We start from the raw sequence: 15565 nt of genomic DNA on the forward strand, positions 1-15565 counted from the left end.
TTAGCTGAGATATAGTGTAGTGTGTTACAGTCTACCACCCATTAAGGGTTTGCTGAGATATTGTGCTGGGCTTTGGACCTGCTCATAAAATGAACAAGGTCCCTGTGAATCAGTTGTTGTTACGCTTCTGCTCATATAAAATTAACCAGAAGCAGATTGGAGTTTCACCTTAGGACCTTGGCTCCGCTGAGGCTTTCAACTCAGCCAACGTGATCAGACTTAAAGGACGTGAAAGCAGCAACCTTGAATCATGTGGAGTTTCCTCCCTCTAAAGTTAACTTAATGATTTCCACCTTCATTCCCCTACACCACATTCACACCCAGCAGCATCCACCAGTCACACACATATCAGCACATACTTCGGTATCATGGACAGAACTAGATCTAAAATAAGAATACACACTTTATACACTTATGCTTAACATTCCATACATCAATAATACTTTTCTCTACTGCGACAGACCCTGACATCCTAAAGGCACCTCACCAATGTTCTTTAAATATCTTGAGAGATTCTCACAACATCAGTCACCCACTGGGCACAGACGTCAATTACATTTCTATTCAACATTGGTTCAACATAATTTCATCGAAATGACATGGAAACAATGTTTATTCAACCAGTGTGTGCCCAGTGACTAGTCAGAGTGCTGAACAGAGTATCATATCATATGCAGCTGTCAGCATTGATGTACTTTGTCAGCAGCTACTGGTTGTTGGGCAGGTGGTAAATTGGCTGTGCCAAATAATCATTGAAGTTGTTTGTGCTTGCACTAGCCCCTGTAAACACAATTTGCTGAATCCGAACAATGCAATGTTTCTATCTAGGACACAGGAAGGAATGAAACATAAAATGGATTTTACACCCAATTACATTTTATAACCTATGTTACAATGCCCCCATTTACTGTTAGCCCATGACATCAATATACCCTGAGTGTACAAAAAATATGTGTGTGTTGACACATGGTCATGAGTGTGTGCTTCAATACCACCGGTGACAGTTGGGAGTGCCACCACATGACATTGTGGCCTCATTGAAAAGAATGTGTGCGTTAGTGGTGCACGTCACCCGCAATTGCTAATAACCCGACTGTATGTGATAAAGTGAAAACCTGAGGCCCGCCACCGACCCCTTATGCTTGATCCAAGTATGTGGTCATAGGCGTTGTGTGGAGGGTGTGACGCAATTGCGGAGGCCAAATCAAAATCCATACCGCATTGTCGTGCGCCTCTCAAATTTTGTAACAATGCGTATGGTTCCGTATAGCTCCGCATTGACATGATTGGTTGACCGTAGGTGGAGGTCCAGTATAAACACAAACTCACTTCATTGACAACTTCCTTCACAATAGCTCTGCTCCGCTAAGCGCAAGAATAATGAAAGTCCTGATGTCTGCGGCTGCTGCATCGCAGTAAATGCTGTACGGCCACTTCAGATGGCGAATTGACCATGCAGAACCTATAACCCGCAAATATACACTGAGTGTACAAAACAACACCTGCTTTTTCCATGACATAGACTGACCAGGTGAAAGCTATGATCCCTTATTGATGTCACCTTTAAATGTAAAGTCCCTGGTTCTGGTACCGGTTCCGACCGACCGACATTTTAGCAAAAAAATCGATCTGTGGACACCATAGATCAAAATGGCTTACATTGAGTGATATCCTACACTGTCCATGGGAACCAGGGCTATTTATTGAGCCTGTATGACATAGGATGTGAAATCTGAAACCACTTAAAACTCTGACAGTCCAGCAACTCCTGGCTGAACCCTACCTCAGCCACTGACAAAGCACATGTCTGCATCTTACAGGGCTTTACATGGTCCATCCAGTGTCTGCAGTGGCCATACTGCGTTTATACTTATTTCCTTTGCTGAGCAGACCAGAGCTGTTGTCAAGGAAGTTGTTTTAAACAAAAAACACTTTCTGTTTGTCATTAATGGACAAGATTTAACGAGTTCAGGAAGCCAAGCTAAATGAGACCAGACATTTTGATCAAGAGAGACCTTTAGAAAATAGGCACATTTTGTCTAACACTAACAATACAAATCTGTATTTTACAATTATAAAGAAGGTGAAATCTTATAATTAGGTGTTTTATTTGATTATGCAAAGTGTAACGTCTGCTTCCAACTCACACTCTCAAACACGGATATCCCCTGAACGCAGCTCACTCTCCAGATCCCAAACACCTGAATTCTGATCACCTGGTTCACACACCTGTATGTCATTATCACACACTATTTAGTTCAGTTCTCTGCACCCCATCACTGTGAGTTATTGTTTGTTTTGTGACACGCTTCTTGTCAGAGTTCTGGTGGTGCCGTAATGTATGCTGCCCTGTGTATGATAGTGTTTGCCTACCTCACTAACGATGCCTATTCCCTACCTGTACCTTAGCCTATTGGATTTCCTGTTATCAACCTATTGCCTGATCTCCAGGACGACATTACTAGCCGTTGCCCTATTGGACCCCCTGTGTATGACCTTCTGCCTGCCCCTGGACCCAGCTACCTGCCTCCTCCTGTGGTCCCTTACAATAAACACCTGCTGCGCCCTCCGCTTCAAACCAACTGTCTCCCATCGTGTTCATTATACAAAGCATATAAGTCCAGCCTTATTCTTTTTTTAAATAGGAAATACGTTAAATATTTTATATTTTTATCATATTTCTACTGTTTACTTGAGCTTGTGTCCTCAAAAGTGACTACACCTCAGCAATTTACAATTATTTTTTTACCAGAAAGTTGAGATTTGAACCTTTCTTGGAGTATGTAGCATTACTAGTTATTGTTTATGGCCCTCTCATGATAAACAATTACTTTGGGAGATTACGTAGATTACATTTTGTTACATTTAACTGGTTAAATCTGCTTGAATCAGTGTAGATGAAGGGAAGGAGACAGATTAAAGGATTGTAAAGTCTTGAGACAATTGAGACATGGATTGTTTGGACAAGATTTGTGCCATTCAGAGGGTGAATGGGCCAGACTAAAGATTTAAGTGCCTTTGAACAGGGTATGGTAGTAGGTGCCAGGCACGCCGGTTTGAGTGTGTCAAGAACTGCAACGCTGCTGGGTTTTTCACACACAACAGTTTCTCGTGTGTATCAAGAATGGTCCACCACCCAAAGGACATCCAGCCGACATCCCACAACTGTGGGAAGCATTGGAGTCAACATGGGCCAAAGGGGGTGCAACTCAATATTAGGAAGGTGTCCCTAATGTTTTGAACACTCAGTGTATGGGGAGACATGCTGCTGAGGCATCAACTGTCATCCATATGCTGCACCAAAATATGCTTCACTTCTTTGTAACAATGTATATCAGATGTGGGTGACACAGCAGATAGCCAGTTCCTCTAAATCTTCAAATAATTTTAATTGTATCCATGCCTTAATTCATCAATCCTGTATAAAAAAAACAAGTGGAGATGAAAGGAATATCTTAATTATTACTAGTTAAGGTAACCAGACTCCAGACTAATATATAGCACATTATGTTTCCTAACATTGGGAGGAAGTGTCTGATGAATGAGATTACTTGGAAGGTGCAAATGAGAGATTGTGATACCTAGTGGCAAAGGAAACGAGACAGTTTTATTCATGGGTTGGATTTTCAACCAGTGTCTATGACATTATGTTGCAGCATTTTCTGGTGTGATTATATGATACACTGTATGACAATGACCCAGCAGTCCTCTGCTCTTGCTGGCTGACTGTCTGGTACACACAGTGGTTATTAACTGTGTGTAGCATACCAGACAGACAGAGAGAACTGTGGTGATGATAGTACTGTTTATCTGCTACAGCTGTTCAGTGTCATGCAGTGTCAGTATTTAGTCACATGGTGATGGTTCTTCCCATTATTTAAAATCAAGTCTAGCCTGAAACGTATAGCCACACAACTGTAATCAAAGAATTCATAATGGTTTTGTATACTTATCTGAATTTGCACTATTTTTCCACCATGATAATGCCAATCAACTAAGTAGGACTACACCATAAATAAGTCATTTCACTGATGGTATCTCATTCATGTGGCCACAGTTAGACTCTCAGAACTTATTTTAATGCGTGGCACCCATTGTGCTTGGGATTTTTAGATATTTTGTGTCGATCAGACTATGACATCTGTTCTGCTGTTGTCACTTCTGGGAAATTCAATTCCCCCTTCAAAAATACCCATTACGCAATATTATGAATTGTCAGCATCTCTGCTAAGAAAATGTGGTCTACGTGACTGTTTAGTGTATTGTTAAGTTCCTTATTTGATTCATCCTGTTTATTGTGTAAGGCCAGCAGTTTTTGAAGTGTGACCTGACCAGGGAAGAACTCTGGGTCCATCCTTGGGAGCCTTAGCCTAGTATTTTTTGGGGTTATGACTGGTGGTCTGGAAAAACTCTAGACCAGGGATCATCAACTAGATTTAGCCGCGGGCCGATTTCTTCTTGAGCAGGGGCCGGAACATAGACTGCAAATTGACTGCAAGAAGCCCAAACAGATATAATATTTGACTAATACAAAATAATTTCTAACTTTGCTTGAATATGATCTCTCAATTATGCGTGAAAATACATTTGACATTTTAGTCATTCAGCAGACACTCTTATCTAGAGCAACTTACAGGAGTAATTAGAGTTAAGTGCCTTGCTCAAGGGCACAGACAGAATTTTCACCTAGTTGGCTCAGGGATTCAAACCAGCAACCTTTCAGTTACTGACCCAGTGGTTAATGGCCCAGCACTCTTAACTGCTAGGATACCTGCCACCCAGATTCCTCAAATAAAAATCAATAAGAGCTGATTTCCTGGTGTTTTTAGAGTTTTTTATGTCCAACAATGAAAACTCAACAGAAAACCTGGGGGAACAAATAAACCACCATTTGCCCCTGGGGAACCCTGCTCTAGGCTCTACTCATGTGATACAATTTCCATCTGTTTGCTATGTCTCATTGAGTAAAAAGGGATTTCAAACAAGTGTCGTGCTTTACCATATAGTTTTCAAAAGATTGACCAAATAGAGTAGTATTTTATATAAATGAAAAAACGATGTGCTTTCGACAGTCCCTCCTTGCGCCAGTCCCCTCCCCTTACTGCTTGTGACGACGTCATTCCCTATTTAAGCACTGCGCAACCCTCACACATATCAGTTTTCAGACGAGAGTAAAGGTTACCTGCTTCAACAGTGCTTGAACGGCAACCTTCTACTCTTTTGAAGCAATTTATTTTTGATTGAATTCATCCCTTTTGAAAACCAAATTAGATCAAGCTATCCATAACATCGTAGAAACGAACAATTCGAATCACTCACACCACCTCTTCGGACCAGAAAAAACAGAAGGTAAGACAAATAACATATCTAGCTAAGAATAAATAAGTTATTATACTAGCTGGTTGGCATAATAGTTGGATTTAACTTAACGTAACTAGCTAGCCACTACCGCCCAAGGCCATACTGAGGGTGGCTAGCTAGTTACGTTATGTAACAAACGCTACCTACTGTAGCCAGCTAGCTAACGTTAACAAACTTGCGACGATGTCAAATGCGTTGCAACGTTAGCATTGTAAAATAACTCAGCGTTATTACGCTAGCTACTAATAACAATCTTTAATGTTATAATTGCCGTGTTTTTCGATATCGTGGTGGTTTACTAAATATGTCCTCTTTTTGCCAAATAATGGCGTCTGGCGTTCAGTGCTGGCAACATTTTTTTTTCAGGTATTGGCTCCATGATTTGCAGTTACGTCGACGTTACAGCACCAATTTGACTTGCTGCGGCCTTTTTGGCCGCTCTTACGCACACCGCGCCCTTTGTTCTTATCTGCCTGTATGCGCGACGTTGCGACATAATTAAGTGGGGAAAGTCGTTAAACGCTATCAACTAAACACACGTTTAGGGAGGAGTCAGAACTCTCTAAATGTAAATTGGCAACACTAATGGCCTTGGTCGGTGAAGTGCGAGGATCTATTACATTGACAAGATTAACAATGGAAGTACATGCCTTCAAAGGCGGGATATATCTAGCCAATCTATTGTAGAATAGAGCCAGTCAGTTAAGGCAAAACCCGTCGACGCTGGTCCAATTGTTCACCACCCTAGAGGACTCCTGATCACTGGCAAAGAATGAACCTCTAACTAAATTGTAGAAATGTAAACGTGTATTGAAAGCATTTCATGAGAACTAAAAGGTGTGAAATGAAAATATTGTCCCCACTTGCATTAATTTATTGACGGTCCTGAAGTTGCCCCAGAGGCTTATCTGAAAGCCAACCACATTTGGTTTGGTCGCACACCAGTTGGCAGTCGTGAATTCGCCTAATTATTTTGCCAACTCTTCCCACCTATATCAAACCATTTGTTTGAGTTGTCATAGCTGCTAGCATTTCTTAATGAACCATATCTAAAACAAGGCTATATCAGGAAGTGCAGTCGCCCTTAACAGACCGTCTTTTTATCTGTGTAGACACATTTTGGGCGGTGTCGACACTTTTGCTACCTCTCTGGATGCGCTGTACATAGATAAGGTTAGAGTATCTAGCTAAATAGAAGAATATCTGTTTTACTATTTGGTGGCAGCCGGATTTGCAATGACAACTTCCTGCCCATCGCGTTTAAATGCTTCACTGTGGTGTTTTGGGTCATATTTTGCTGACACTGCGTGTGGAGATATGCACGCTTCATAAAGTCCAAATACTTTTGAGACTCGCTCTACTAGCCAACTGAAGGGCTTAAGTGATTGATCTCTCATAACCAAACAAACTCATTATCTATAGAATTGAATGACTGGATAGCACCAACCTTCTGTAAAGTTAGACTGAGTTATTGAAGAGTCAGAATCTTCCCTCTGGCATCGGGGCTCCATGCTGTTTTAAAAGTGCCTTAATTAATTGAACCAAAGTGTGCCTTTCCTTTTGACAGTTAATACATTTCCATTTCAGAAACATGTCTCCTCCGGTGAGACAGAACTTCCATCAGGACTGTGAGGCTGCCATCAACCGGCAGATCAACCTGGAGCTGTACGCTTCCTATGTTTATCTGTCCATGGTAAGACTGGAAGGGGAATGGAGAGGAAGAAGGGTTTGGCAAGTGCAGTCTCGGATACTAGTATGACTGATTAGATTACAGGAACACTGAGTCATGAGGTGTAAGAAAATGTTACACCCCATGACAGTGCAGATGTGTGTGTTTTCAACACTCTGGCCTCTTGGCATCCCATTTAATACTAGGGCTGGGCGGTATGGCCTAAATTATCATTGTTTTCAACCTTGTGAGTGATGCACGTTTTTATTTAGTTATATCACACTCTGAATCAGTTTTGTTGTACAATTCACTGCATTTCAAACAGTCAGAAATCTAAAGAATTCAAGGCTCATGAAACTATATCCAGGCCAAATAAGCCTTCCACAACCATAAGACCCACTAATTTAATTATACAATCAAACATTTTAAGTGCTTTTTTTTGCAGCATTTGCTGTTAACAGGAGGCTACCATGTTTATGCCTAAACTTTCCTACTAATTAACAATTCATTCAGCACTGTCTGTGATCATGGTAGCATCCATATTAATGTAGTGTTTAATTTCTGTTCTTATTTAGTGACTCCCAAATGATGATGCATTTACCATTTCTATTGGATGCAAATTTGGAGTCCCAAGCTTGATTTAGTCATTGCGTGTTAGGCATATGGGACCACATATGTTTACTTTAATACACTGAAGTAAATTTGTCCCATTAATTTTATCCCCCTAAAATGTTTGGACTATGTATAAAAGTGCTTTACTTTCTAAACGGTTGACCCGACATGGATCAAAATACACTCAAATTAAAGCTGTCTGTCATAGTCATTGTATCATTTCAAGTGCTGGATACAGATTCAAAACAACAATAAAATGTCACTGTCCCAACACTTGTGGATCTCATTTTATCTGCATACTGATAGCAGTGATCATTGTAGATACACATTGATTCTACTGATCGCTACTTATGTCAAGATGGTAGAACTGGAACCAGCCAGATATCTTTGAATTCACCTTTACCTTCTCTGTCTCAGGCGTATTACTTCGATCGTGATGACCAGGCCCTGCACAACTTTGCTAAGTTTTTCAAGAACCAGTCCCACGAAGAACGTGAGCATGCTGAGAAGCTGATGAAAGTTCAGAACCAGAGGGGAGGGAGAATCTTCCTACAGGACGTCAAGGTGTGTGCTAAGTGCTTGTGTGCATGTCCATGTTTCGCCTGTGTCCAAATGCATGCTTTCAGCGGGAGTTTATTGTGGGGATATAATAGTTCCCATCTAGGGAGGACTGACAGAGGGAGATTGAGGGTGTGGACCACTTATCTTTCAGACGTTTAAACCGCTGCGTGTCATTGACACTGTCAGAGATAAATGTACTGTTGCAATGGGCATGGAGAGAATGTTAAACTGCAGCCATACTGAATCCTAGAGAAAGACTGACTTTGCTTACAGAGTAAAGCAATGGGGTTAAGAAAACAGGCAACAGGTGATATTTAAACTTGACTAAATGGTTATTAAGCAGCTAGGTAGCCAATGTGTACACCACTTTGTCTGACATAAGCCAGTGGGGGGAATAGTGGCTTGTGAAGAGGCACTACGGCTGCTCTTTCTAACACCATATGTATGGCTTGTTCCAGAAACCAGAGAAGGATGAGTGGGGTAGCGGTGTGGAGGCCCTTGAGAGTGCCCTGCAGCTGGAGAAGAGTGTAAACCAGTCCCTGCTGGACCTGCACAAGGTCTGCGCTGATCACAACGACCCACACGTGAGTATATGGAGTCATGAACTATACAAAGGCAAAACGCTATGTTATTTTAACTGCAAGATGTTTTTAAGAATCTCTGAAGATTTCAAATCAGAATCTAATCCACCCATATTTATCATGTAATTCAAGATATCATAAACAGGGTGCCAAATCTGAAGTCTTGTCAGGTTTTTCATGCAGTGTACACTTTAATCAGTGCCAAGTCCAGAGGGTCACATGAAGGGTTTTAAAAACTCTTTTCCTCTAGGGTCTAGAAGAACACTAGAGATTATTCATCCCTGTTCTGTTTGAGGCATCACTCCACTGAGTTTTGCTCACCTGTTGGTCCTTTCTCTCATTTGGTCCTTTTCTCTTAGATGTGTGACTTCATTGAGACACACTACCTGGACGAGCAGGTGAAGTCCATAAAGGAGCTGGGTGACTGGGTGACCAACCTCCGCCGAATGGGTGCCCCCCAGAATGGCATGGCCGAGTACCTGTTTGACAAACATACTTTGGGCAAAGAGAGCACATAGACCCTCCATTTTCTTGCTATATCCTATAGCTGTGTTTCTGTCTTGCTTGATATATCTATAGGATTGGCATCAATCAAGTTCATCCTTGAATCCTTAGTTTGTGCTATGCTATTCCCTCCCGTTCCTATAAGCCAGTAGCCCTTTCCCCTCCAATTGCCTGTCTAGCCCGCTTGTTTTGACTGCAGTTGTCAATAAATGAAACCCTCTGGATTCTGATGGGCCTCTTTGTCATAATTCTGCATAGGTGTGTGCGTATATAAAGATGAGTCTAAATGGTCTCATTCAGACATGGTTAAACACTGAACAAAACTGGTCTGATACAAAATGGATAGAATAAAGCAAATTCAACAAGTTGGAAGCTAGAGAAATGAGACTGACTATAAAATAGTGCACTTTCTTTTTTCACCTTTATTTAACCAGGTAGGCAAGTGTAGAATAAGTTTTTTTTTACATTTGCGACCTGGGCAAGAAAGCAAAGCAGTTCGACCTAACTGTTACAGATGGAGTAAAACAAATATACAGAGAAATAAGTCTATGCGATGTGAGCAAATGAGGTAAAAGCAAAAAGGCCATGGTGGCGAAGTAAATACAATCTAGCAAGTAAAAAAATAAACACTGGAATGGTAGATTTGCAGTGGAAGAATGTGCAAGTAGAAATAATTGGGTGCAAAGGAGATAAATACAGTAGGGGAAGAGGTCGTTTGGGATAAATTATAGATGGGTTATGTACAGTAATCTGTGAGCTGCTCTGACAGTTGATGCTTAAAAAGCTAGTGAGGGAGAAGTGTTTCAGAGATTATTGTAGTTTGTTCCAGTCATTGGCAGCAGAGAACTGGAAGGAGAAGCAGCCAAAGTAAGAATTGGTTTTGGGGGTGACCAGAGATTCCTGCTGGAGTGTGTGCTACAGGTGGGTGCTGCTATGGTGACCAGCGAGCTGAGATAAGGGATGACTACCTAGAAAGATGGTGTCGGAAAGGCTTTTAAGTGACAGTATTGATTTAATAACCATATCGAAGTAATCTTGCAGTCACAAGATGACGTGTGGTCCTCCCCCTCCGATTTTGGAAAGCATACAGTTTAGGCTACAAACTGTACTTAACAGCATGGTGAAATTGCAAAGTGATGAGCTTGATGCTCCTTTCCCAAAAATATTGAGGGTCTTATTCTGGTGACAAAATTAACACTCAATGTGTGGCTGCCATTTGACAATTAAAAATGATCTCAGTCCATGAAGTCTGATTTGTTGTGGCCCCCACAATCATTTAAGTTGCCCATCCCTGATGTAGGCTATACCCACACTATGAGCTGTTGGCTAGAGTGCGTGTGCCAATACCAGAGTGGGCACATCCGCTATATTAACTCATTTTTTTGTAACAAAACCATCAGTTGAAACTAATGAAAACCAATTTAACATTTAACCGATAGTTTTTTTTACGTGCACTACCTCATACACAATTTTATCTGCAAAAAGTCTATCTGATGGGAGTAGGCTCAGATTATATTAATGTGGATTTGAATATTTAGATAAATCACGTGCAAATTTGATGGAAACCTCGCTATGGATTAAGATTTGAGATGTATATTAAAAGGTTTTGTGGCAAAACGCTATATATCCATTTAGCTGGAATGGAATGTTTGTATCCTGCAGCTTAGACAGATATATGTATTTTTTATATTGATGTCGTAGACATCACTAGACAGGAATTCGAATGATATCTAGTTTATGTAAGCTAGTGCGGACGGCTCATAATGGCTGGAATGGAGTAAATGGAATGGTACCCTTTTGCCCTCAGAACAGCCTCAATTCGTTGGGGCACGGACTCTACAAGGTGTTACAGGGATGCCGGCCCATGTTGACACCAATGCTTCCCTCAGTTGTTTCAAGTTGGTTGGATGTCCTTTGGGTGGTGGAGCATTCTTGATACACATGGGAAAGGGTTAAGCTTGAAAAACCCAGCAGCGTTGTAGTTCTTGACACAAAACGGTTTGCCTGGCACCTTTCATACCCTGTTAAAAGGCACTTAAATCTTTTCTTGTTTCAATTGTCTCAAGGCTTAAAAATACTTGTTTAATTAACCGGTTTCCTCGTATTCATCTACACTGATTGTGGTGGATTTAACAAGTGATATCAATGAGGGTTCATGTATTTTACCTGGTCAGTCTATGTCACGGAAAGAGCAGGTATTAATTTAAGTGATAATGCCCTCGAAACGGGTGTGATAGATTACATGTAATCTGTTACTACCCAACCCTGCCCTTAGTGTAGTGGGTCTATGACATCATCCTATCTAGGGTTCTATATCTATGATCACCAATGTGTCATTTGTACAGTTCATATATATATATACACACACACACACACACACTACAGTTCAAAAGTTTGGGGTCACTTAGAAAAGTACTTGTTTTTTAAAGAAAAGCACATTTTTTGTCCATTAAAATAACATCAAATTGATCAGAAATACAGTGTAGACATTGTTAATGTTGTAAATGACTATTGTAGCTGGAAACGGCTGATCTTTTTATGGAATATCTACATAGGTGTACAGAGGCCCATTATCAGCAACCATCACTCCGGTGTTCCAATGGCATGTTGTGTTAACTAATCCAAGTTTATCAATTTAAAAGGCTAATTGATCATTAGAAAAACCTTTTGCAATTATGTTAGCACAGCAGAAAACTGTTCTGATAAAAGTAGCAATAAAACTGGCCTTCTTTGGACTAGTTGAGTATCTGGAGCATCAGCATTTGTGAGTTTGATTACAGGCTCAAAATGGCCAGAAACAATTAACTTTCTTCTGAAACTCGTCAGTCTATTCTTGTTCTGAGAAATTAAGGCTATTCCATGCGAGAAATTGTCAAGAAACTGAAGATCTCATACAACGCTGTGTACTACCTTCACAGAACAGCGCAAACTGGTTCTAACCAGAATAGAATGAGTGGGAGGCCCCAGTGCAAAACTGAGCAAGAGGACAAGTACATTAGAGTGTCTAGTTTGAGAAACAGACACCTAACAAGTCCTCAACTGGCAGCTTCATTAAATAGTACCCGCAAAAACACCAGTCTCAACTTCAACAGTGAAGAGGCGACTCCGGGATGCTGGCCTTCTAGGCAGAGTACCTCCATCCAGTGTCTGTGTTCTTTTGCATATCTTAATATTTTCTTTTTATTGGCCAGTCTGAGAATATGGCTTCTTCTCTGCAGCTTTGCAAAAAATGTAAAATTGGAGTCATGAGAAGGGCAAACCTAGCCTATGACCTGACTCATCACCTTATATATTACTGCCCCCTAGTTATGACAAGTTCAGGGAGTGAGTGTTTTAATAAATCAAACAATGAACACTTAACACACCAACATGAAAACAGAGTCAATAACACCTGAGGAAAGAACCAAGGGGAGTGACAGATACAGGGAAGATAATCAAGGAGGTGATGGAGTCCAGGTGAGTGTCATGAGGCGCAGGTGCGCGAGACGATGGTGACAGGTGTGCGGGACACTCAGCAGCCTGATGACCTAGAGGCCAGAGAGGGAGTATATGTGACACCAATGTAAAATTGGAGTCATGAGAAGGGCTAACCTATGACCTGACCCATCACCTTATATTTTACTGCCCCCCAGTTGTGGCATCCCAAAAAACACACAAAAACTCTACAACCCATATTTCTTCTAGCCTCCCACAAATTCTTTATCTTCTTAACACTAAAACTGAACCTAAATAATATGAAAATGAAATGTATATATTTTATACAACTTAAACTAAATAGAAACTAATACGGATGTACAAAACAAACAGAAATAAAAACAAATATAAAAACACATAACCTTGCTGTGCTGTCTCCATACTGACATGTCATTATGCAACCGACATGACGTCATCATGATGGCACTGGCCATAAAAGTTTAAAACTAGTTAAAAACTTTTTTTGTTTTTTTTGTTACCTTTAGAATTTCTAGTATTTGTTAGCACTTTACACTAAGGTACTATTTGAAGTGTGTTTTATGTACAGGTAACTGCCAAAATAAAGGAAACACTTGAGATTTGATTTGATTTTGATTTGATTTAAGTAAAGGAGGGATACAAAGTATTTTGAAAGCAGGTGCTTCCACACAGGTGGGGTTCCTGAGTTAATTAAGCAGTTAACGTCCCATCATGCTTAGGGTCATGTATAAAAATGCTGGGCAGGTCATTATTTTGGCTATCATGGCTTTGGCACTCAGGATGACAATGCCCCCGTCCACTGGGAAGGAGTGGTCACTGATCTGGTTGGCTGAACATGAAAATGATGTAAACCATATGCCATGGCTGTTTCAGTGACTAGATCTCAACCCAATTGAACACCTATGGGAGATTCTGGAGCAGTGCCTGAGACAGTGTTTTCCACCAAAATACAATGATTTGCAATTGAGGACAAAAGCTAAATAGGTCAGTACAGTAAAAGCATTAAAATCTATAATTTGTTTTCTGATGTGTTGTTGCTGACTAGAAGAGGCAGTGTCAGTTAGCCATTCTCAAGAGGCCAGACAGGGGTTATATCCAGAAACTGGTAGGCCTCACTAGATGCTAAGAGGCCTATGTACTTTAAACTGTCCATATACATTTTTGTTGTTGTAGCAGTATGCCCCATAAAAGCTCACTAGGTTTTCTAATACCTTCTTTGTGAGACATTGGAAAACCTCCCTGGTCTTTGTTATTGAATCTTTGCTATATGTAGTTTACTGTAGTCCAGTCAATGCCATCCATTTCAACTATTGCTGTATATATATTATTCTGTCCCGTGGATTTTTTATTTGATTCATTTCATTTCACCTTTATTTAACCAGGTAGGCCAGTTGAGAACAAGTTCTCATTTACAACTGCGACCTGGCCAAGATAAAGCAAAGCAGTGCGACACAAACATCAACACAAATAAACAAACTTACAGTCAATAATAGAAAAGAAAAATCAATGTGCAGTGTTTGCAAATGTAGAAAATTAGGGAGGTAAGGCAATAAATAGGCCACAGAGGCAAAATAATTACAATTTAGCATTAACACTGGAGTGATAGATGGGTTAACCCTCGGAAACCAGATTGCATAGTGGCAAAGGTACGGTGGGATTTGAAATGGTTGGTGATCTGTTTGTTAACTTGGCTTTTGAAGATTTTAGAAAGGCAGGGCAGGATGGATATAGGTTTATAACAGTTTGGGTCTAGTGTCACCCCCTCTGAAGAGGGGGATGACTGCGGCAGCTTTCCAATCTTTGGGGATCTCAGACGATACGAAAGAGAGGTTGAACATCCTAGTAATAGGGGTTTTCATTTTCAGCTGATCATTTTAGAGGGAGAGTCCCATCACACACACATATATATATTTACACTATGGACTCATTGCTTGTCGTATCATTTTTATATTTCTTAATTCCATTCTTTTACTTTTAGATCTGTGTGTATTGTTGTAAATTGTTAGATATTACTGCACTGCTGGAGCTATTAACACAAGCATTTCTCTACACCCGCAAAACATCTGCTAAATATGTGTATGCAACCAATAAAAATAGATTTTATTTGTAAACAAGAGTAATTGTGACCAGTATCAGGATGAATAATGTTGAAGTCAAAAGTTTACATACACCTTAGCCAAATACATTTAAACTCAGTTTTTCACAATTCCTGACATTTAATCCTAGTAAAAATGTCCTGTTTTAGGTCAGTTAGGATCACCACTGTATTTTAAGAATGTGAAATGTCAGAATAATAGTAGAATGATTTATTTACGCTTTTATTTCTTTCATCACATTCCCAGTGGGTCAGAAGTGATTGATTCACTTGGGTCAAACATTCCAGGTAGCCTTCCACAAGCTTCCCACAATAAGTTGGGTGAATTTTGGCCCATTCCTCCTGTCAGAGCTGGTGTAACTGAGTCAGGTTTGCAGGCCTCCCTTGCTCGTGCACGCTTTTTCAGTTCTGCCCAAAAATTTTCTATGGGATTGAGGTCAGGGCTTTGTGATGGCCACTCCAATACCTTGACTTTGTTGTCCTTAAGCCATTTTGGCACAACTTTGGAAGTATGCTTGGGGTCATTTTCCATTTGGGAGACCCATTTGCGACCAAGCTTTAACTTCCTGACTGATGTCTTGAGATCTTCAAAATACCCACATAATTTTCCATCCTCATGATGCCAACTATTTTGTGAAATGCACCATCCCTCCTGCAACAAAGCATCCCCACAACATGATGCTGCCACCCCTGTGCTTCACGTTTGGGATGGTGTTCTTCGGGCTTGCA

At 40.6% G+C, this 15565-nt stretch overlaps 1 protein-coding gene across 1 annotated transcript; it reads left to right on the forward strand.

The window, feature by feature from the left end:
* Nucleotides 1-5173: 5173 nt before the first annotated feature.
* Nucleotides 5174-9518, forward strand: LOC115112425 (ferritin, heavy subunit). Its single transcript, XM_029639482.2, has 5 exons — nt 5174-5349; nt 6949-7054; nt 8060-8206; nt 8662-8787; nt 9144-9518. Exons 2-5 carry the CDS (start codon nt 6953-6955, stop codon nt 9300-9302), a joined length of 534 nt encoding a protein of 177 aa, XP_029495342.1. The 5' UTR covers nt 5174-5349; nt 6949-6952; the 3' UTR covers nt 9303-9518.
* Nucleotides 9519-15565: the final 6047 nt, after the last annotated feature.

This window comes from Oncorhynchus nerka, linkage group LG27 (genome assembly GCF_034236695.1).
Source record: "Oncorhynchus nerka isolate Pitt River linkage group LG27, Oner_Uvic_2.0, whole genome shotgun sequence".
Classification (NCBI taxonomy): domain Eukaryota; kingdom Metazoa; phylum Chordata; class Actinopteri; order Salmoniformes; family Salmonidae; genus Oncorhynchus; species Oncorhynchus nerka.

Excerpts from the sequence above, each read along its gene's own strand:
- LOC115112425 (XM_029639482.2), top strand. The coding sequence starts at position 6,953 with ATGTCTCCTCCGGTGAGACAGAACTTCCATCAGGACTGTGAGGCTGCC. Across the intron at positions 8,207-8,661 it reads TCTTCCTACAGGACGTCAAG|AAACCAGAGAAGGATGAGTG; the intron begins GTGTGTGCTAAG and ends GGCTTGTTCCAG. Across the intron at positions 8,788-9,143 it reads CTGATCACAACGACCCACAC|ATGTGTGACTTCATTGAGAC; the intron begins GTGAGTATATGG and ends CTTTTCTCTTAG.